The sequence below is a fragment of the Cnephaeus nilssonii genome (assembly GCF_951640355.1).
Source record: "Cnephaeus nilssonii genome assembly, chromosome: 10".
NCBI classification, from domain to species: domain Eukaryota; kingdom Metazoa; phylum Chordata; class Mammalia; order Chiroptera; family Vespertilionidae; genus Cnephaeus; species Cnephaeus nilssonii.
In genome coordinates this window covers 71,482,602-71,506,242 of record NC_137081.1, presented here as the reverse complement: position 1 = coordinate 71,506,242, position 23,641 = coordinate 71,482,602, and the positions used below count along the sequence as shown (strand labels likewise).

General features: G+C 35.0%; 1 protein-coding gene across 1 annotated transcript in view; it reads right to left on the bottom strand.

The window, feature by feature from the left end:
- The window catches only part of LRP1B (LDL receptor related protein 1B), a 1,721,287-nt gene that overhangs the window by 436,729 nt on the left and 1,260,917 nt on the right, over positions 1 to 23,641 (bottom strand). The window contains exons 36-41 of the mRNA XM_079782447.1: positions 16,390 to 16,524; positions 15,414 to 15,543; positions 3,665 to 3,791; positions 2,779 to 2,930; positions 2,372 to 2,496; positions 583 to 954 (exon numbers count right to left, since the gene is read on the bottom strand). Of these exons, the coding sequence (XP_079638573.1) occupies positions 583 to 954; positions 2,372 to 2,496; positions 2,779 to 2,930; positions 3,665 to 3,791; positions 15,414 to 15,543; positions 16,390 to 16,524 (1,041 nt within the window). The remainder of the gene's footprint in view (positions 1 to 582; positions 955 to 2,371; positions 2,497 to 2,778; positions 2,931 to 3,664; positions 3,792 to 15,413; positions 15,544 to 16,389; positions 16,525 to 23,641) is intronic.

Genomic DNA, 23,641 nt, shown 5'->3' with positions numbered 1-23,641 from the left:
AAATCACTGTTATCTTATCAAGATTGTACATGTATATATATATATATATATATATATATATATATATATATATATATTATATATATTAAAAGATTTATTTGAGAAAACAAATTCACTGAATATAATTAAGAAGATATTCTTTAAAAAAAGAAAATATTCTTAAAGATATACTTTTATCCAGTGAAATAAAATTAGTAAGTTTTATACTGAAAATCATTTTCCATTAATTTTAATCTACTTACCAGTATTTATAAGAAACATTATGAGGGAATATATTGAAAGTTCCATGATTAGATGCAAATAATCATAATATATACGCTGTCAGGCATGTCAAACTCAAAGGCTAACACAGGCCAAATAAACGAGGCATGCAGTCCGCAGGCCACGAGTTCAACATGCTTGCTGTACATGCGAGCAGTTCTTTGACTTTTGGGGGGTTGGATAATTTAGATGCATTAATTCTTGAATATAAACTTTAGGAAAATGTTATTCCTCCATGGAACTACCACTCTAATTTCTCTACTAATCCAAATGATATATGCATTTCCATAAAAATATTTTAAAATAAATTATTGTACTTACTTTCAACAATTACTTGTCTGTCTTCCCAGTTATCTTTAATAAGCTGTATATTTCCAAAGTGTGCATCACTATAAAAAATTCGGTTGGTACCTCTTCTTTGTTGATGATAGTCAAAAGCCAAGGCTATGACATTCTTGAAATAATGTGGATTCTCATATGGCCTTATTGGTGAGTTTAAATTGGTTTCATCAGAAAGATGTATACTTTTTAATATCGTTCTCCCTGAATACAGCAAATAGCCTTCATGCCTTAGGCAAGTAACTCCATCCTCTGCCAAATAACCATGGGCACAAGCACAGGTTCTCCGGGAATTTCCTCTATAAAGACAAAGTTGCTGACATCCACCATTGTCCCTGGCACAGACATTGGTCCCTAAGGATTGAAAAAGGATAACACACACACACACACATATTTATGTTTTTCTTTTGTTTGCCAAATATATTTTTCTAATATAAATATTAAAAAATTAATATTGAATATCTTGTTTTTTATTCTTAATTTTAAAATGGTCATCAAAAACCAAATACTATAAAGCACTGAGTTTTAAAATCACACAATCTTAAAATCTCTGATTTCTTATTTCAAAGATCACATTCTTCTTCTTCCCTCACCATCCAAATAAAAGCACTTAGAATTTCCCTTAATCTGCTAGTTAAGTGTATAATTCTTTTTTGAAACTTAATACTGAGAATATAGTAAGTTATATGTACTGTAATATTTGGCATAAGTAGCAGATTCACTAAAAACATGAAATGAATTTACAAAAAAAGCATGCACTACTTAATTCTCTGTATCTACGAAGTACATAAAGTATCAAAGGAATTTATGGCTCCAATGTGCCTAACATCTTAAGAATATTGGGAATAAGTTTTCTACTCCAGTTTTGAGTGAAGATGTAATATGTTATTAAGATTTCCCCATCAGACTAATTCTCTGTGAATCCATCATCATCTTCAAAAGTATTATACCTTTCTTTGAATATCAAGAAAATTAATTGCAATTTATTTTAATGAACACAAACCAAATATTATTTTTTTAAATATATTTTATTGATTCTTACAGAGAGAAAGGGAGAGGGATAGAGAATTGGAAACATTAATGAGAGAGACTCATTGATCGGATGCCTCCTGCACACCCCCTATTGGGGATGTGCCCGCAACCAAGGTACATGCCCTTGACCGAAATCAAACCTGGGACCCTTCAGTCCGCAGGCCGACGCTCTATCCACTGAGCCAAACCGGTTAGGGCACAAACCAAATATTATTTTAATGAAGGTAATTTAAAAAAATATATCCAAATCACTGTCATATCAGTTTCAAAATACACATTTTAAAGAAGTGGTGACTTTGGAAATATTTCACACTAACAGCAAACTTCTGGAGCCATAATTACTTTATATATTAAAATATCATAAAAAACAAACATTTTACTCTCTAATATCCCAATTTGCTTTGTATTTTTTTCATTGACTATGTGTATCAAGTTTTTCTGTATTACTTAGCCCAAACTATACTGAAATCATACCAGGAATATAATCTGCCCATATACACAAACTGTCCTAAGCAAATATATCTATATATGAACTATTATACATTTATTTCATTAAGCTACTACATAACTTTTGTAAGAAATTAGACACCCCTTCCCCCCTCCCCCCCCCCCCAAAAAAAAAAAAAAAGGGCTGTGAAGTTTTGGACTCAAAGATGAATTAACCCAAGTTTGATAAATGTTGAAAAGAAGTAAGAGAAAGAAATAGCATAAAGTATATTTATTATATGAGAAGGCTAACCTTTCTCTCTCACTCGGTTAAAGATTTTAACCTCCTTCAGGTTGACTCCAAGCCCCGTTCTCATGGTTATGGTTTCTGTGGCATCATTTTTGTGGCCCCTCCTGATGGACCCGTTGGCATGTGCTCTGCCAAGAGGATGAACATACATGATTAATGCTCTTTGATTCAAACCAAGTCAGTTATTTAAGCTCAAGATAACAGATATCCCAGCAAAAGGGAAAGAAACCAACTTTTCTTCCGTGACATTGAAACGGTTGGGCCTAGAAGAGGAGGACTGCCGGCCTTTTCCTGCGGGAATTACACGGTTGGTGACCTTGCTGAGGAATGGCTAATCCTACAAGGGTAAAGCAGCTAACGGCACCGGAATAACATCCTGCGTCTCAAAGGCTCGTGAAAAAATAAATTACCTGTCAGACCAGTAGATGTAAGCCCCAAAGACTGCAACGGAAAACATATCCACATTGCTCCCTGCCAGCACCACCTCGCGATTCCCTCCAGTCTCAAGGTCGATTCTTTCGATTTTGTCTGTGCGAGCATCACACCAGTACAATTTATTTTCCTAAAGATCAATTGAAAAGTAACATCACAAGCTGTATTTTGATTGTTTTATTAAGAAAATAAGACTGTCAGCTCAATGAGTACAGTGATCTTTACTCTTGTTTATTCACTGTTATGCCTATAGCAGTAGGTAACTAGAATATTTTTGAAAATGAAAATTAGTGATATTAAATATTCAATGTATGATGTATATGTGAACACATCATAACTTTCACTTCTGTCCACTGCTAAATATAATTATTCTAATTTGAATTTTAAAAATTATCTGGTGAAGCATCTCAAATATTGATTTATACAAAAGCAGACATTCTTATTTTAGCAATTTTGTACTGTGAAATGTAATGTGGAAGAAAATAAAATACAGAAAGAAAATCTAGAGCATGCTGTAATAAAACAGCATTGAAAAGTAAACTGTAGGAAACACAAGACGTATAATCAATGCTTTCTTTTACTCAATCATTCAACAAATAAAATATTTGTAATACAATACAGAAATTCATGATTTCATATAAATAAGATCCCTCCTTTCTAAATTATATCAACTGAAGTTTTTATTCAACTGTTAGATAAATGCACTGATTAAAGTTGAGAAAAATATGGCAATTATTAATTCAGATAAAGTGGGGTGTATTCTGTTTGATTGTTTCATTGAGAAACTAAGAGAAAGCGAAAAGAGAATTAATCACATTGGCAGTTAATGCACTCTAAATATTTAAGAAAGAAAATCCAACAGACCTCATAGTCAATGGAGATGCCATTAGGCCATGCGATTCCCATGCTTACGAGGACAACCTTCTCCGAGCCATCCAAGCGAGCCTTTCCAATGCATGGCATCTGTCCCCATTCAGTCCAGAACAAGTAGCTGAAATTAAATTGTTGATTTATAGTAATATGCAGACAAGCACAAAAAAGATATGTTATTAATAACAGCAATAACATTCATACTAACAAATGAAAAATAAGACATCATAGAAATCAGTATACATGTGTGTTTGGTTGCAATAAAATACTTTTACTATAAAAAATATTTAAGCATTCATAGAATGTGTAAATCTTAACAAAATGTCTTCAATACATGCCACTCCCTATCTAAAATTCCCTTTTGCAGCCAGCTTGCCTAATTCCTTGTGTGCTTTTTTTATATATCTCAAACATCATTTCCTTCCAGAAAACTTCAGTGTTCTCTCTGATTATTGCATCATGTAATCTGCTTCATGTCATAGATGAGTCTGGCAAATTAAAACTTGTATTCCTTTACAGTGTTATTTTTTATTAATATTTTGCCCCCCTCGACTGTCAGCTCAATGACTATAGCGATCTTTCTCTTGTTTATTCATTGTTATACCTATAGCAGTAGGTAACCAGAATATTTTTTAAATGAAAATTAGTGGTAGTAAATATTTAATTTATGATGTATATGTGAATATATCATAACTTTCAATTCTGTCCACTGCTTAATATAATTATTCTAATTCAAATTTTAAAAATAATCTTGTGAAGCATCCTAAAATATTGATTTATACAAAAGCAGACATTCTTATTTTAGCAATTTTGTAATGTAAAATGTAATGTGGAAAGAATGTGGAAAAAAATAAAATACAGAAAGAAAATATAGAGCATGCTGTAATAAAACAGCATTGAAAAGTAAACTGTAGAAAAACAAAAGGCACATAATCGATGCTTTCTTTTACTCATTCATTCAACAAATACAATATTTGTAATACAATACAGAAATTCATGGTTTCATATAAATAATATCCATCCTTTCTAAATTATGTCAACTGAAGTTTTTATTCAACTGTTAGATAAAAGGATTGATTAAAGTTGAGAAAATTATGGCAATTATTAATTCAGATAAAGTGGGGTGTATCCTGTGCATATTTGAATACATATATATAATAGATCATATACAACTGAAGAAAATGAGATTGCATATAGAAAAATCAAAGGCCTACATTCATATTTTATATCCACTGGATGCAGTAATTATTAATCCATGAAAAAAGACACAAACTATATGAAAATATATGTATTCCCTTTATACATATTTTTAAATTTATTTTAAAAGTTGATTTTTCCCCTGAAAATTCTGTAGAAAATAAATGTGTTCGAATTTCATAACCAGACAAAAAAAAAAGAGGTGTTGCTAAAATTCCAAGTATATTATTTTGAAGACAGTTTATTTCATATTTACAAAGTCTACAAATCAGAAAGAAAAACCTTTATAGCAGAAATGCAACTAATATTTTATTGGTTAGATCTGGGATGAAGCAAGCACAAAAATATCTATACTTGTATTAAAGGTAAGATTTTTAAAACTTCAAGAGGGACTTATTATATTAAAATTATTTAAAATAACTATTTAACTGGGAAGTAAAATGTATTGCTCCACTTAACATTCTAAGGACAAATTTTAGCCTTAACAAGGCTCTTAAAATGAAAAGTCAGTCATTGTTTTAAAATGGCAGCGGATGTTGTCCTGGGAAGGAGGCATTTTGGAAGCCAAGACAGACATATGATTACTTATTCAATCTAATTCTTTCCATCTACTATCACATACTATTAAGTTCAAAAATGGCTGGGAATATGTTTTACATACCTTTTATTTAATAATAGTCTGCTTTCAAATGAACCAAATGAGTAAATAATAAAAATATTATTTTGAGTAGGTTGATTAATCTAATAACATGTTTAACCCTAATTCACCGAGCTATAAAAGTTGCAGCTCAGGACGTGAATGATCCACAGTCACAGAGCTGATAAGGGTCCACGCCAGGAACTGCAGTCCGGCTTTGCTAACCCAGGACTGTACCGTCCTCTCTATGATATGTTGTGTCACCAAATGTAAATATAATACCACAGTATAGCAAACTTTTATCAAATTCTATTCTTCTTTAGGGATGAAATGTATAACAAAGATCTTCATACTTAAAACAAAACATGTAAAAGCTATTAGTATTGAGAAAAAGTTTCTCTCTTTTTCCCCCAACTAGTCCCTATTCATTTAAAATTCATTATATCCATGAAGAAGGCTTAGGTGAATGGCAATAAAATTAGGGATACAATTTATTCAAAATAAAATTATCTTGAATATCTGATTCATATTCCTTCTTTAAGGGAGCATGATTTAGATATTTTATCAGATATGTTAAAGAAAGCCTGAGATAACTAAAAATTTTCATGCTGGCACAAAAATGAAGATTGTGCAATTCTCTTACATAGACAGTTACCTTGGTGAAGAAGACAATTAAGAATTGTGTCCTCTGCTAGATTGGGGGTCAACCATGTGTTAATATATATGCAAAAAGACCAAAAAACACAAACAAAACTACAGATTAGCAATAGCAGCTCTACTGTACGTGAGCATCAGCTTTTTGACAAACACTGCTTGTAATTTTAAATGTTTTATCAATTTTACTAGACTCACATCTCATACCAGTTGAATACCTTATAAACCAACATGTCAATGTCTCCATCTTCAGCACACAAACAAAATAATATAACCTTCTCTATTTCTGTGAGGGCTTCGTTATATTTCCTTTGTATTTTTTTATGTGCAGTTTTGTTTTGACAAAGTATTACATGCCAATTCCAAATCACTTTCATGTCCTGAAAGTGAAACTATTGCATAGAGGCTCCAGTAATATACAAAGAACTCAACCACAGACTGCAGGACATTCTGATAAAAGAAAGAGAGTCTAAATATAGTACTTTTCCTTTCTTTTTTTCCTGTTGTGGGTACTTTGGTGGATAGTTCTCAAATATATATTTTTTTTATTTCAATCATGTATCCATTCAACAAATGTAAAGTATTTATTATGTGCTGGGTGGTGATGATACAAAATAAATGTGACTTAATGATGCTCACGCAGCTCACTGTTTAATGACAGAGGCAAATGGGTAAGTAATTACCTGAGAAAAGTACTAACAGAAATGTCTAAACCTTGCTAGTTGTAAGTCATGAAATTAATTATAGGGGCTTCAACCCTAAAATGTTTGAAGTGCTATGGTAAGAGAAGTTGTCATTCCTCTAAACAACTTCAGAAATGAACTCGAGCCAAAATAAAGATACAGGCCATCTGAGTTGTTTCTCTATCTCTTTAAAGCTTATAATTATTTGTAAGTTATTTGTTTTACAGTTCTCATCCTGGTCTTTATTTTTCTTAAACTTTACATTAGAATCCTTTTTCATTCACTATTTTGTGATATTGAATAATTATATAAATCAATTATTTCCTATATAAAACAAAAAAAAAATAGTGTTGCTCAGACAACGCTGAAGAAGTACAGAAAAAAAAAAATTCTTCACAAAGAAACAATTTGGGGGCACCTGAAATCCCATAGCAGATTAGGTTTATCACCCTATATTAGGTTTAATTATTTTATTTATGTGTTTGTGGCCTGCCTCACTGCCCATCCTCTCATTTTACAAAATACATATATATGCATGTACATGTACATATATAATATTATTTTACTATTTACATGTCTACATTTTTGTTTTCTTGAGTGAATAGTTCATCTTTATTACGTTTTGGTATTTTCAATATATAATATTTGATGTTTCCCTATATTTTCCTGTGAAATATTTAACAACTAGACTCTTAGAGCCCAGAATCCTAGTAATCATAAGCTTATTTATAATTCTTAAAGTATTTTACAGAAATTTTACATATTTTTCATGACCTCCAATCTATCTTGTATGTCAGAAATAACCTATGCTGGATATTCTGCATTGAAAAAACCTGAGACAATGTGTATAGGTAAATAAGGGAACATATCTTTCAAACTTCTCTTTACCCTTTCACTGTGTTTTTATGGGTCAGATCTCTTGAAAAATTAGGAAAAGGTATTGTACTGGTGTGTGACTATCTTTGGTGTCCATTCAACATGTCTCTGGTGGCCTGGGCCAGGGGCTCCCTCCTACAGTGAGAGGTGGCATAACCTTCTGGCCATTGTTTGCAACCAGCCACACAGCTACAATTATAATTCAGGGCATCTTGAACATTTCCTGTCCTTCTTCCCTCCTTTTAGAGGGAGATATAAAAATCTAAGATGATGTTTGACCAAGAGAATGCAGCATATTGGAAAAGACTAGATGAGTGAGACTTAACTAGCTTTGAAAGAAGGGTGGTGCCTGCACTAGAATTTTTGAGAAAATTTCTAATGGAAAATAGTGTGACACTTTTCTTTCATTCATGTTCATAATTTTTATATGCCTGGCTCAGAGACAGGTAGAGAGAGGTGCCTATGATCTGGAGCATGGTTGTGGTATTCCTAAGTTACCTGAAGATCATGATGTCTTAACATTATGTACTAGTACCTGGTTTCCACTATTATTTATCTTGTAAATCAAATTTAATTCCATTTCATTTTTATAGGTACTGCCTTGCCATAAAATGCAAAATAAACTCTAGAAAATGATGTTAAACTTAACTACACTTTGCTAGCTCAACAGATGTTAAGCTGTCTTTCAAGACCTTCTGCATATTGTTAAGCATATTCTAAAAGTACATATATATTTATATATGAACATATACATATATAATCAATCAAAGATCATTTGACAATAAGTGCTTGAATAGGGAGAACCACTGTCAAGCTGAATCTTTGCATTGGAAAGAAATATCATTTAGCAACTTACAGTAATAGAAATAGAAAGTTAAATTAAGAGAGGCAATGTATATCCTGGTGCCTCAAAAGAAAACAAAATTACAGAATATTTGTGCTTCAATTAGAGATCATATTCCATGGAAAGTTACCCAACTTTTTCAGCATCATACTGTGACTTCCTATACATATGTTGTTGTTGTTGTTGTTGTAAGTAGAAAATGACTTTTCAGCATAAAGAAAATTGTTACATTTCAATTTTTAAAAGAAAGTGATGGCTTACGAAAGTAAGTCAATGGAGGAAAGAAACTAATTTTTTAAAGCTGAACTCAATTTATATATACATTCTATTTTGAAATTGGCTACATTTTAAGAGACTTCCAGTTTCCATTGTTCAAAACAGGCTTCATGTCCACTTTTCAAAGCATAGTTATATCTTGGATTCAGTTAATTTACTTCATTATGGTTCACCTTTTCCTTTGGCAATACCACCTGCCATTAATTTAACTTCAAACAGAATAAAAAAATGCTATACTTTATCCCTATGATGGAAATGTTGACACTTAAATGTCTTTCTAATATTACTTGAATATCAGTGTTTGAAAAAGTTATACAGGCTGATCATTTCGAGCCTTTTTCTCCCACACTGACCTCAAGTCAGTAAACATGTAGACAATGTATAGGGAGAAACATATCAGTAATGTTTCCAACCAGGAGTAAACACTTCCTGAAAGCAAGCTTAATATTTTAAAAGGTGTATTGATTCTGAACTACGAATCCAGAAAAATATCAATCAATGTGATTTATTTACTACTTAAATATTTTTAAGAAGGAGTGAGGGTATAGAGATAAATAATATTTAAAATATTGCCACAGAGTCAAAGATTTCTTGTTTTGTGGGACGAAATGTAAATCTTGTTTGTGGGCTCAAATTAAGAAACAAAAAATGTTTACTGAGATCCTCCAGCTGAGTCAGTGCTGAGCTCATAGTTGCAATGGAGAGAAATATAAAATCTAGACATTGGGGAAAAAGAACTGACAGGATTTAGCCGATAGAAATAGGTGATGAGAAACTACAGAAAATCTAAGGTAAGTTCCAATCTTGCCAGGGCAAAAGAACATGATAAAATAAAAAGAGATGCCATGGTTAGAAAAGGAATGTAATGCAATGATTAAAATATGAAAACATAAAAAATAAATTTAAAAGATAAATATAGCAAGAGAGATAATGGCATTCAAAGCCTTAATGAGGAGAAAAATGATCGGAAGTGATATACAATGCTTAGAAGACAGGTCTGGAGGAGGTCAGATAGAACAAGAAAACTAAGAGTTAGAGAAGGTAACAGAGAAAGTAAATTCTTGAGTGGATAATTAATAAAAAAAATCTCAAGGAGAAGGCAAATGATGTGAAACCTGAAAAAAATATTTGTCTTCCACTATTGATAAATTTAGAAATGTCTGGAATGAACAGAAGCTGAAAATCCATTTCAGAAGTTCAGTGAAGAAACAATGGGTATAGATCTCTAGTCTATGAAGTTAAGAAGTAAACATATGTGGAGAAATAAGACACTGGTGTGTTGTTTTTTCAAATAGGAGGAATCTGAGTCTATTTGAAAGCAAAGGGAAAGACTTCATTGAAAGAAACAATTTAAAGATGATAGATTTGAAAAGAATAGTTATCCTGTGAGTTGCCTGAGGAAACAGATACTATTGTGTCCAGAATAAAAATGGAAAAGTAAATTTTAGCAAAAGAAAACTTTCTCTGCAGTTACATTCACTTCTTTCAAAACATTTGCAGTATGAACTCAGACATTTCATTTTCCCAAACCACCAAATCATCACTGTATCACAATTAACGACCAAATTTATTTAATTGCTTTACTACTTGCTGACAACTTTGCCATCCTCTCCCTCCACTGCTGACATAGTTTATGACTCAAGTTGATGATCCTGTAAATATCCCAGCCCCTAGTCCCTCATCATGCTCTAGGAACCTACATCTCTCTTTTGTCCCTGCATTACATAAGGAAGGACACGAAGCAAACTTAATTATCAGTGAAAATGCTCTATTTCCAATATCAACAATTTTTGAAATACCTGATGTAAGATGCAAATCTTGTCTATCTATCTTCTGTCCCCTATTATTTCTGGTCCATCTTATTGCTTCTTCCTTGCCACGGCTCCTCCTGCGATCCCTGGAATTTGTCTCCTCTTCATGTGCATTTTCTCCCTCTTCCTTTTGGCTAGTTTTTTCCCTTCTGCCTATGAATATTTGCACCACTACCTGCCTCCCATACTAAGTAAAACTTTCTACATACCTTACTATCTTCTCAACATACCTCTATTTTCTCCTCGTTCCCTTCCTTGTCCATGTTTTTATAACTGTAGTCTAAACACTTTAACTCCAATTTCTAATTATCTTTCACTTATTAATTACTTATATTTGGCTTCTGCCCTTACCAATCTCCTGAAATTGACAATTAACAATAGCATCATATTCCTCAAATTCATGCTTTGTTCTTTGATTTCATGCCTCCTAATCTCTTTATTGGTGATGCAAAAATCTTCCTAAAACTCCCTTCCCTTGACTTCTATGATACAGTAATTTTCTGAAGACTTGACATGGTTCTCTCTCTCTCTCTCTCTCTCTCTCTCTCTCTCTCTCTCTCTCTCTGGCTGATTTTCTTGCCCCTCCCCACCCCCACCAAACAATTCATCCTTTAACTGTAAACATCCTTTATTTTTGTTCGGACTTATTGTTTCTGTACTCTTTCTTGGGTAATCTATTCCACTACCATGATTTATTGCAGAGTTGGAACTCTATTGGTATAAGTAAGAAGGGACTTCGTATTTATTCAACTCCTGATTCCGTTTATGATCTATTCAACATCTCTTCTTCAGAATTTGATATCTCAGGAAGAATCCAGTACTTCTAGGACAATTTCAGTTAAAAGAACAGAATCATATTGTTAAGATGAATTTTCAAGCATAAAAGACCAGGTCTTTCTAAATCCAAACTTAAGTCTCCTATGTATTTTAAACTTTTCTTCCTCCTCTCTGACTCCTCCTGGTCTGAGGACCTGCAGTAAGAGAGTGCCACATTTTATTTTTATTTTTTACTTACTGTTCTTACCTATTTATTTCAGTCTTCTCCTTATATATTTGCTCCTATCTCTCTCCATCATTTGGCTCGTGAGCAGAGAAAGAACCCTCCCCACTCCTCCATAACACTCTACCTGAAATAATGAATAAGCACTTGAAAAAACTCCCTATTTCAAGAATACTACAAATTCCATAAACTCTCATCACACTTCTGATCTCTTCTTAAGTGGGTTGTTTGGGACGAGAGGAGAGGTTTTGGAGAGAGGGTCCAGAACCAGTTTAGACTTCACTTGGTAAATAAACTGAATGTTAAAAGGGAATTGTCTATTTTATGGCCCCAACTTACCTTTCAGCTGCATCACCTACTCTTTCCTACACATATGTCATGTACTTAGACTCTTGCTAATGTCCTTTGTTTTGCAAATATATTCCCACTTCATCTCAGAAAACTGTCTCCTTCAAGTCTCTTTCATAAAGCCTTAGTAATTGCCACTATTGCTGCTATTAGCCTCACGTTTATTAACTCCTCTAATTATATGCTATCTCTTTTCTCATCAAACTCAATGTAATTTTACTAGAGGCCCGGTGTACAAAATTGTGCACTGGAGGGGAGGGGTCCCCCAGCCCAGCCTATGCCTTCTTACAGTCCGGGAGCCGTTTGGGGATGCCAGCCTGTCAGACATCCTTACGGCTGCCATGAAGGCGGGAGAGGCTCCTGCCACCACCACTGTGCTCACCAGCTGTGAGCCTGGCTTCTGGCTGAGCAGCGCTCCCCCTGTGGAAGCGCATTGACAGCCAGGGGGCAGCTCCTGCATTGAGCGTCTGCCCCCTCATGGTCAGTGCACATCCTAGTGACCAGTCATTCCACCGTTTGGTCTATTTGCATATTAGCCTTTTATTATATAGGATAATGGCCTTATGGAAATTATTACTTTAACATGAGATTTAGATATGAGATATAAGCTTAACTTATGTAGCTCTAGTCTTTTTATGCCTGAAAATGAATCTTACTTTACAAGATGAGACTATTCTTTAACTAAAACATCAAGTTTAAACATCAAGTTTAAACAAAAAACTCATTGTGAACAGAAGCAATATATTATTTATACCATCATACTTCACAGTGCCCACCAGTGTCTTTCCCATGGTAAGTAGTCCTATTTTGTCAAAATGTACTGAATTGAAGGAGGAAATGGAGATGTACTGACATGACCTGTTTCACGGTACCTACTGCTCAATAAATGTTCATTGAACAAACTGACATAAAGTGAAGTATATGTGGGTTCCTTTGCCTGATGTTCTCAAACATCATAGGGAGTAGTAGGTATAGTTTATGCTAAGATGGCTGTAGATATAGAAAATATCCGAAAGGAAAATAAGGTCTAGAATAACAACTTGAGGATATATACCAGGTTTCAATAAGAAATAAGAAAGAACATTAGATTGACAAATAATAGCAAGAGGCCTGTTAAATTGAAGTGCATGAATCTATAGTACGCTAGGCATAGAGGTTCTCTACGAAAGAAATGAAGTGTTGGACTTATTACAAATATGAAGGAAAGAAATTCTTTATTAGAAACAAATCCATTTCTGAATATGTATTGGATTTCACAACATTTAAATTATACTTATTTCTACCACCAGAATAATTATTCACAGTCCAGCAGTTGATTAAATTTTCTCTATTGAGGCTACAATGATTTATTGCTTGATTATGAATTATATAATATAAAAATATTTTTAAAATACTGTAACATAGGAAGAGAACATTTAAAAAATATATTTTTATTGTTTTCAGAGAGAGGAAGGAAGAGAGAGATAAAAACATCAATGATGAGAGAGAATCATTGATCTGCTGCCTCCTGCATGCCCCATACTGGGGATCAAGCCTGCAATCTGGGCATGTACCCTGACCAGGAATTGAACCATGACCTCCTGGTTCATAGGTCAATGCCCAACCATTGAGCCATGTTGCCTAGGCTGTTGTGAGCTTTAAACAGAGTGAAAAGGGGCCCTCTGGTAAATTTTGAGCAAAGAAGTGACAGCTACTTAAATTACAAAAGAATAAATAGGCCACTATGTGAAAAACAGACGTTAGGGCTATGGGGGTAGAAGATGGTACACAATAATTCAGAAATATTGGCAAGTGTGATAACAACTCAGGCTAGGGTGGTAGCAATAAAAATTGTGAGAAGTAGGTTGAGTATGAATGTATTTTGAAGCCAAAAGTAGCAGAATTCTTGGTATATTGATATAGAGTATGTAAGAGAGGCACCAAAGATGATGCCAAGTGTTTTGGCCTAGGCAAATGATATAACAGAACTGGCATCAACCAATGGAGAAGTCATAATTATAGAAAAATATTCAGTTTAATTCTAGACCTGTTAAGGTTAAGATTTCTGATGTATCTTGTTCTAGTTATCTATTATTCCTTAACAAACCACTCTAAATGTAAAGGCTTAAAACAATACTAATTTATTCGCTTATGAATTTGCAGTTTGGTCAGAACTCTGCATGAACTCATTTCTTATTCACTAAATTCTGGGCATAGAGAAAGAAACCAAACACACATGGCTCTACTTTCACAGAGTTATAGTGAAGAATAGAGGCATTATCCCATTCAGTGAAAAACAGAGCTACGAATATAAATATAAGTAAATAAGGATGTCTGAGTACACAGAATGTATAAAAATGAAAGCATTTGGTGTTTGGTGTCCTATAACAGGAAAATCTAATATTAATTTGCGAAGCCAAGAAAGGTTAAATAACATTTAGCAAGGTAAATGTAGGAAGGAAAACACTGCTGGTGATGGAAAGAGGCGGTTCAAAGGCTGGGAATGGAAAAGTATGAGATATATTTGACAATATTTTATAAACTTAGAAGTCCAAAGTAGACTGACTGAGATAGCAAAAAGACAGCAGCAAAAGATAGAGACTGAATATTTGCATAGGGTCTGATTAAGAAGGATCACAATAGAAATTCTGAACTTTACACAAAAGTCAATGGAAATCCCTTGAAAGTTTTTAAGTAGGTTTACATAAAGTTAAAAAATTCAGTCTAGTCTTTTGTAAGGTTAGGAGATCAACTGCAGTGGTATATGTGTAAGATAAGAACAGATTTAATTAGGGTTGAGGCTATCAAGATGGAGAGCAGTAGATTGGTAATACTTAGAAGAAAAAATCAGCAAAACTTTTTGGCAGATTGCATTCATTATAATTTTTTATATGCACAGTTTTTGTGTCCTCAACACATTCAAATGGAAATGTTGGGAGACAGACATACTTATCTAAAACTAAGGGAAAAAACAACAAACAAAAAAAGCTTAGGATGAACGTCTTAATTTGACCACCCTCCCCTGCCTTCCCTCTGAGGTTTGATAGTCTGTTGGATGTTTCTATTTCTCTGGATCTATTTTTGTCCATCAATTTATGTTGTTCATTAGATTCCACTTATGAGTGAGATCATGTGATATTTATCTTTCTCTGACTGGCTTATTTCACTTAGCATAATGCTCTCCAGGTCCATATTGGTCTACTCTTTTAGATTTACATACACATTAGAGAGCTGCATAACAAATGTATCCCATCAAATATGTACTAAAATATACATGACCAAATGAAAATAAACTTTTTCTTTCTGCTTAGGTAAGACATTTTTTAGTGTTTTTAAAAATATAACTAAAAATAAGTATTAATGTGGAAGTCTGAATATTTTTAATGAAACAAGAAAAATCACTTAAAATTCAAAAGAGATACGTAAATTTAGAATTACCCTTTCTCTGGGTGCACAGCTATAGATCTTGGCTGATCCAGGCCTTGGGAAATAATTACATAACGAAAAGATCCATTGAGTCTTGCAACTTCAATTAAGTTGAAACCATGATCTGTCCAATATATGTTACCTAGAAGAAATACAGATGTGTTTATGATATAGTTGTGAGAAGAAAAACTATTTATTAGTTATTATTCTAATTATTAACTTTCTGAGCATTATATAACTCTCAAGAAATCATTTACTTCCTATATATATATATATATATATATATATTTTTAAATATATTTTATTGATTTTTTACAGAGAGGAAGGGAGAGGGACAGAAAGTCAGAAACATCGATGAGAGAGAAACATCGACCAGCTGCCTCCTGCACACCCCCACACTGGGGATGTGCACGCAACCAAGGTACATGCCCTTGACCGGAATCGAACCTGGGACCTTTCAGTCCGCAGTCCGATGCTCTATCCACTGAGCCAAACCGGTTCTGGCTACTTCCTATATTTTTAATGTGTACATTTCCTCAGCAGAAATTTATAAATAAACTAATATGCAAATACTTCCTAAATCTCATACACCTGTAGTTTCAACCATGTATTGATACACTTATATGTTAAAAATAAGTTAAAACTTCTCTCAATCGGAGGAGAAATATATTTTAGCTTTCTGTAGACTTCAGGCAAGAAAAGTAACACTTCTGTCTACCTGCCTAGCTCTCAGGATATTTAGGCAAAGTTAACACTATATAATCTGCTTCTACAAAAAAACAAACAAACAAACAAAAAAAACACAAACAAACAAAAAACCACTTATCGAAAGGCTCAAAAGCATTAGAAAGAATGAAGCCCAAAGTAAGAGACTATTTACCCCTCTGGCTAAAATAAAAGAAATTATGAGTCTCAGAATTTTTATGAGGCAGATTGAGCGCTTAAAAATAGATGTGAAACATAAAACAGAAAATGTCATAGATTATACCAGCAATCCAGTCAATGGCAATCCCTTCCACTCTTCCCAAGCCATTGGTAATGATATCTTCTTTCCAAGTTTGGTCTCTTTTAGCTCGACTAATTTTATTGAAGCCCATGTCTGTCCAGTAGATGGTATCATTTTCTATGGATAAGATAGAGAGGGAGAAAATACACACACACACTATAAAAAGTATCAATGCACATATTAGGATTACATTGCATCAGTATTTGGGAATTAATATCCCCAGTGTGGTAATGTATAAGTAAGTATTCTTCCAGATAATACACTAATACAAAGAGTAAGAAAGATAATAAAACAATATGAAAGAATCTATTCAAATGTATTTTTTAATATTTTTAAAATATATGTGGAATGACTTATTCCATCCTTTATTATTTTTTCTTCATTTTCTTACTTACTTTAACTCAGTAAATACTTATCCCTCATGAATTTGCCATCTTGATAGCAAACCATGTTATTTTGGATAACAATTTTTTTCTTCACAACAATACCTGTGTCTGAGTCCTCTAAAATAAATAAATAAATAAATAAATAAATAAATAAATAAATAAATAAATAAATAGATAGATAGATAATAAATAAATAAATAGAAAGAAAGAATACTACTGGAGATAATCAACTCAATAAAGTCTCAAAGCAGAGAGAGAATAGAAACATAAAGGCATTTCAGCTATATCAAGGCTATTTTAAGTATAAGGTCATTTAATATGTATGAAGTCTTTAAAATGCTTTATCATTTAATTATTTCTTCTGAGATACTAATTTAGCAAATGTCAACTACAAAATCCTTAGATTATTTTTAAAGCTCTCACTGTACAAATAGTCTTAAAAATACTTAAAGAATGGCCCTATGCTATTACAGTCTTTAAATAATAGTGTGTTTTTGATTTTTTTGAATGAAAAATGTTTCTAAAAGTTATAAATAAAATACATGTGCATGCATATGCATAAAGGGTAGCAATTATGGTCCAATGATTTTAAATATAGCCACCAGAAACACATTGGGGACAAATCATTAAATAATAAATTTGCCACCAGCTAAGTAAGTGTTTGTGTGGTGACCTACATGGCCATTTGAAGAACAAATCTTTTTAATACCAATATAATTTCCCTCTGGCACAGTGACAGACTATGGGAGTAAGGAAAAAGCAATTAGTATAATAAACCATTTATCAGTAAGTTTTGGGATTCTGTTTCAAATGAATTATAGTGGAAATATTTTTATTTATATTGAGAAATGATTCCAAATATCCCCTCTCCTCAACAACAGTTAACTCAGAAACACAATAGTTTGAACCAGAACAAAGATACCATTTCAAACATATATCTGGAAAGCAAAGACTTGCTTGACTTTTCCAATTTTGTAAAAGTACCAGTTAAAATGATTTCATTATTGAAAGAGTAAATCAACCAACAAAAATAAGCATTATTTTTGCATAAACATTAAGCATTATAAACCAAGTCCAAACATTATACCCATATAGCCAATAGCCTACTTTGTATCTCCACTTGTATGTGGAAAAGGCGATATTGATGTAAAAAAGGCAAATTCTGGGTCTGAAACAGGCTTCTCTTGCAGCCTTCCAATGGCGACTTCCCCTGCTGCGTGCTGGATAAATGACAGCTCCACCCTTTGTCTCACAGGCTAAACCCTCCCCTTGTTTCATCCTTTCCCCACACTTCACATCTAATCCATAACCAAATAGTCTCATTTTCAATCTCTTACCAGGTATTTTGGCTTTTTTTATTGTTCTTTCAAATCATATCCATCTTCCAACCACCTCTCACCCTCTTTACTCTCTATAATGTAATGGAAGTCACTGTTACCTCTTGGCTGAGCAATGCAATAACCTCCTAACTTATTGCCCAGCTTCCATTCTGTGTCAGCACTCCCATTTCCTCATGAGTCTTTTCTCCACTTAGAGGCCATTGTTGCCCTTTTAAAAATAAATGAGATAATTTATCTCCCCTCCACCCAAACTCTCTATGACGTCCATGATCTACCCACATCCTTCCACACTCTCTCACCTGATATCCTTCTACTATCCCCCTCAATCAACCATCTTACCTAATAATAGACAAACATGTAAATTGACTGTACCCCTGCTACGCAACCAGCCAATCAGGAGTGATATGCAAATTAACCCAACAAAGATGGAGGTTAATTTGCATACACAGGCACTGAGTGACAGAGTGGGATGCTTGCATTATCGCCATGGTGACGATGCAGGTGTTCTGCCCCACCCCCGTTCTCTCAGGACCTCTGGGCAGCGTGGGAAGGCGGGGCCAGAGCAGAAAGAGGTGGCTCCCAGAGCGGAAAGAGGTGGCTCCGGGGCCTGAACAAAAAGGGGCTAGGCCTGAGTGGAAAGGCGGTGCTGTCAGCCAGGGAAAGGAAAACCCATTCTAGCACAAATCTTCATGCATCGGGCTTTTAGTCCTATATAATAAAAGCCTAATATGCTAAGTGTCCAGTCATCTGGTCGGCCATTCAACCAATCAAAGTGTAATATGCTAACAATATGCTAAGGGCACTCAACTGCTCACTATGATGTTCACTAACCACTAGGGGGCAGACACTCCTACCGGTAGGTTAGCTTGCTGCTTGGGTCCAGCCAATTGGGATGGAGTGAGATGGGTAGGGCATGCTCTGGAGCCCTCCTGCGGTCCCTCATGGGCTGGCCAACTTCTTGCATCCCTCCTGGGCCCCAAATGTGCACCGGTGGGGTCCCTCAGCCTGGCCTGCACCCTCTCACAATCATCACACCTTGGGGGATGTTGGAGAACTGGTTTCGGCCAGACAGAGTAATGACTGGTTGCTATGACGTGCACTGACCACCATGGGGCAGACGCTTAACACAGGAGCTGCCCCCTGGTGGTCAGTGCATTCCCACAGGGGGAGCGCCTCTCAGCCAGAAGCCGGGCTCCTGGCTGGTGAGTGCAGCGGTGGTGGCGGGAGCCTCTCTTGCCTCCTCGACAGCACTGAGGATGTCTGACTGACGGCTTAGGCCTGCTCCCTGAGGGCTTCTGAACTATGAGAGGGCTCAGGCTGGGCTGAGGGACACCCATCCCCATCAAGTACACAAATTTTGTGCACCGGGCCTCTAGTCTCTAATAACAGACTTTCCTCTTCTTGAAATAAGCCAAATGCTGTCCATTAAAAGGTTCTTTTTTAAAAAATATATATTTGTATTAATTTCAGAGAGGAAGGGAGAGAGAGAGAAACATCAATGATGAGAGAGAATCACTGATCAGCTGCCTCCTGCATGCCATCTATTGGGGATCGAGCCTGCAACCCAGGCATGTGCCCTGACTGGGAATTGAACCCATGACCTCCTGGTTCATAGGTAGATGTTTAACCACTTAGCTACACTGGCCAGGCTAGTCAAAGGTTCTTTACATTTCTTTGTGACTGGAATGCTGCCCTCCCCATTCCCACCTCAATATCTGCATGGTTCTGTTTTAGCTTAAATAGTCCCCTTCTTACTGAAAATTCCTCTGACTACTCTAGAAAATTATTCCCTTGCTATTCTCTGTATTCATTACCAAATCTATTTTCTCCATTGTAAAACATGTATTACTGCAAACTCATTACATATTTATTGTTTTTGTTTGTTTGTTTACTGTCTGTCTTGTCTTACAGAACTATAATCTCTTTGAGGCCTAGGACATTATTTTGTTCACTGCTTTATTCCTGGCAGATAGAATATTGCCTGGCACATAGTAAGCTCTAAGTCAACATTTGGTGAATAAGTGAACAAATGTGATGTATGAAGACTGACTAGGAGTGGATACAAGGAAGACACAGCTATTACCATAAGAAGCTTTATATAAGCTCCTTAAACAACAGAGGGTAGTATGCAGATATAAATAATGACCAACAGTTAACAAGAGCAGAATATAAGTAGTACAGTCAAGCATTTTTGTAGGAGTTCAAAGAAGACATTTACAACCATCTTTATAAATATTAGAAAAAAGGACACTAATTTTACATGTGACTCTTCCTTTTGTGTTATTCTCTAATGGCTTTGCCATCCCTGAAAAATTTTTATTCCATTTAATCAGGAAGCATTCTTTCTCACATATACTGCTGCATCTTACACATACCTTTACTATCTTATTGAGCTGAAATTTCATGTTTCCTTTCTAGAAGTAGACTGTGAGATATTTTATAAATAGCAACTGCAATTGACCCAGCTTTGCCAAAAGAGTTACATTAGCTTTCCACAGATATAAGACAATAGTATAATTGGTAACCATTTTCAAGGATAACTCTATAGATATTGGTGGCCAGCTATTGTTCATTGTAATTACAGTCAGATATTTTAAAAAGCCACATGTCATAGTTGTCTGTAAAACAAGGAAGAGGCCTTTTAACACTGAGAAAATTTAAACTTTAGAGTTGAGACAAATTGATAACCACCTACAGAGGTTGCAGTATGCAGATTCTGTCTGAAAATAGAAAACAAGGAATACAGGTTTCTTAAAGTACTTCCACCCTTAGGTATCTATTTTCTCATGATTAATTAACCAGCACTTATTGATCACCTGTTGTGAGAACACTGGACTCTGTGTTAACCTGTACTTCTGGGTCCTAGGAAATTCAAAATCATGTTTCCTGGCTTATATTTACAAGCTGTTTTAGAAAATGCCAAACAGACATGAAAAATCAACCAGGTAAAATATAATATATTAGTTTACTATGCTTCTATTATGCCACATTTTTCCTAAGTCCTCACCTGAGGATATGTTTATTGATTTTTTAAATAACCCTCATCCGAGCATATTTTCCCATTGATTTTGAGAGAGAATGGTAGAGAGGGAAAGACAGAGAGAAATATCAGTGTGAGAGAAACACATGGATTGGTTGCCTCCTGCAGGAGCCCTGACCAGGGCCTGGGCTGGGGAGGAGCCTGCAACCAAGGTACATGCCCTTGACCATAATTGAACCTGGGACCCTTTGATCCACAGGCCTACATTCTATCCAATAAGACAAACCAGCAAAGGCTGTTTATTGATTTTAGAGAGAGAGGAAGGGAAAGAGAGAAGGAGGGAGGTAGGGAGGGATGTGAGAGAGGGAGGGAGGGAGAAAGAGAGAGATAGAGAAACATCATTCAATTATCTCCTGTACATGACCTGACCAGAGATCCAACCCACAACCTAGGTATGTGCCTGACCTGGAATCAACCTGCAGCCTTTTTGGTGGATGGGACAATAATCCAACTAACTGAGCCGTCCAGCTGGGACACATTTTTTTAGCTGAAGAACTTTACATTTATCCTATTAAATGCCAGCTCATTATATTTGTTCAGGGGCCCTAACTGTTGACATTTAAAAAAATCATGTTATCCAATGAATTCTTTTTGTGAAATCCACACATTTAATTAGTTGTTTTTGTTTTGTTTTTTTATCTTCATTCAAGCCAGTGATAAGTGTGTTAAGCTGGATTAAAACATATACTTTGATATAACACTAGAGACTTCTGTATGAGGCAAATTGTCTCATGTTTATAATACCCGTATAGTCCTAGCCAGTTTGGCTCAGTGGATAGAGTGTTAGCCTGTGGACAGAAGGGTCCCAGGTTAGATTCTGCTTAAGGGCATGTACCTCAGTTGCAGGCTCCTCCCCAGTCAGGGCCCTGGTCAGGGCTCATGCAGGAGGCAACCAATCATTGTGTTTCTCTCACATCGATATTTCTCTCGGTCTTTCCCTCTCTCTTCCACTCTCTCTCTAAAAATCAATGGAAAAAATATCCTGGGTGAGGATTTAAAAAAAAAAGATTATAACCTTATAATGTATGCATATTTAAGTGCACAAGTATTCAGTGTACAGGTTAATTAACTTTTTTAAATGGAACTTAGCCATGTAACCACCAACCAGACTAAGGTTTAGACCACTGCCAGCAGCCCAGAGGGCCCTTTTGTTGCTACCTCCCCTCAGAAGCCCTCCTCTTCCCTAGTGGGCAGCCACTGTCCCGACTTCTTTCAGCAGAGATTATTTTTCTTAATTGTCGATAAATGGTGTCATTCGGTATATACTACTCTTTATCTGACTTCTCTTATTCGTTATTCTGACTTTCAAATCCACCTTTTCCATTGCATGTACTTTGCTTTTTCATGGTGTGAAACTACCATAAACTATTTACCTATTTTGGACGTTCAGGTTGTGTCTAATTTCTGCCTATTGTGAATGATAATATGAACCTTTTTGTCTGTGTCTTTCGTGGACGTATGCTATCATTTCTGTCGGGTACAGATGCACAGGTAGAATTGCTGAGCCACAGGATAACTGTAGTAGGTAGAGTTCCCTTGTTTTATTTTCACTTTTTTTTTGTTACATACAAATAAGGTTTGACTGTGTGCAGTCCATATAAACTCCTGGTACTGATGCCTATACAGATGTCGTCCATATAAACTCCTGGTACTGAAGCCTATACAGAACCTCACTTTAACTCTGATCTTCGGGATTAGAAAGAACAATGTCCCTCCCCCTGCCCCCTCTCCATCCACCAACTTTTACCTTGATTATTAAATACCTCTTCGAGATTACCTGGTTGCAGACACCTTTCTTCATTTGAGGTATTAAGTATAAGCACTCTCCATGGCTTTTATTATCATTTATTCAGCTATGAACTTAACAGGTAGGCCCAGAAATATAATTGTCACTACATTTAGGAAGGCTTTCTTGAGGACCTGTGAATCATTGATTCCACCAGCTTATCTAAGATAATAGTTTCCAAACTGATTTTTATTCTAAAACCTTGGCAGATGTGACAGTTACTTCTAATCCAAACCCCATGTTTTGCTCTTTCAAAAATCACTGTATCTAATCTGGGTGAAGAAGAGACTTTCTCATATCATTCCTACATTTTTCAGTAATCATGCATCTCAAAGCAATATTTTATTCCTGTGCTATGTCATTTCAACCCAGAATCCCGATTTAGAACTTTTCCCCAATCCATTTCTTATTCTCCCACCCATATTCACAAGCAGCACATGAAGTACAAACAATGCCTCAGAATTTACAGAAACATAGGATAGGGAGATGTATTATAACAGTATCAAAACTTCAAACTAAAGATTAGGCATTCTTATCCTAAAAGGACCTCTGGTTACACCCACCATGGTGTATCCCCAGATCCTGTCTTCCCCTCTCAGTATCTATCCTCTCATCTCAATGTATCATTGCCTCCCTTTTCTGATTACTCATAAAAGAAACCCTCTCTAACCATTTTCCCCAA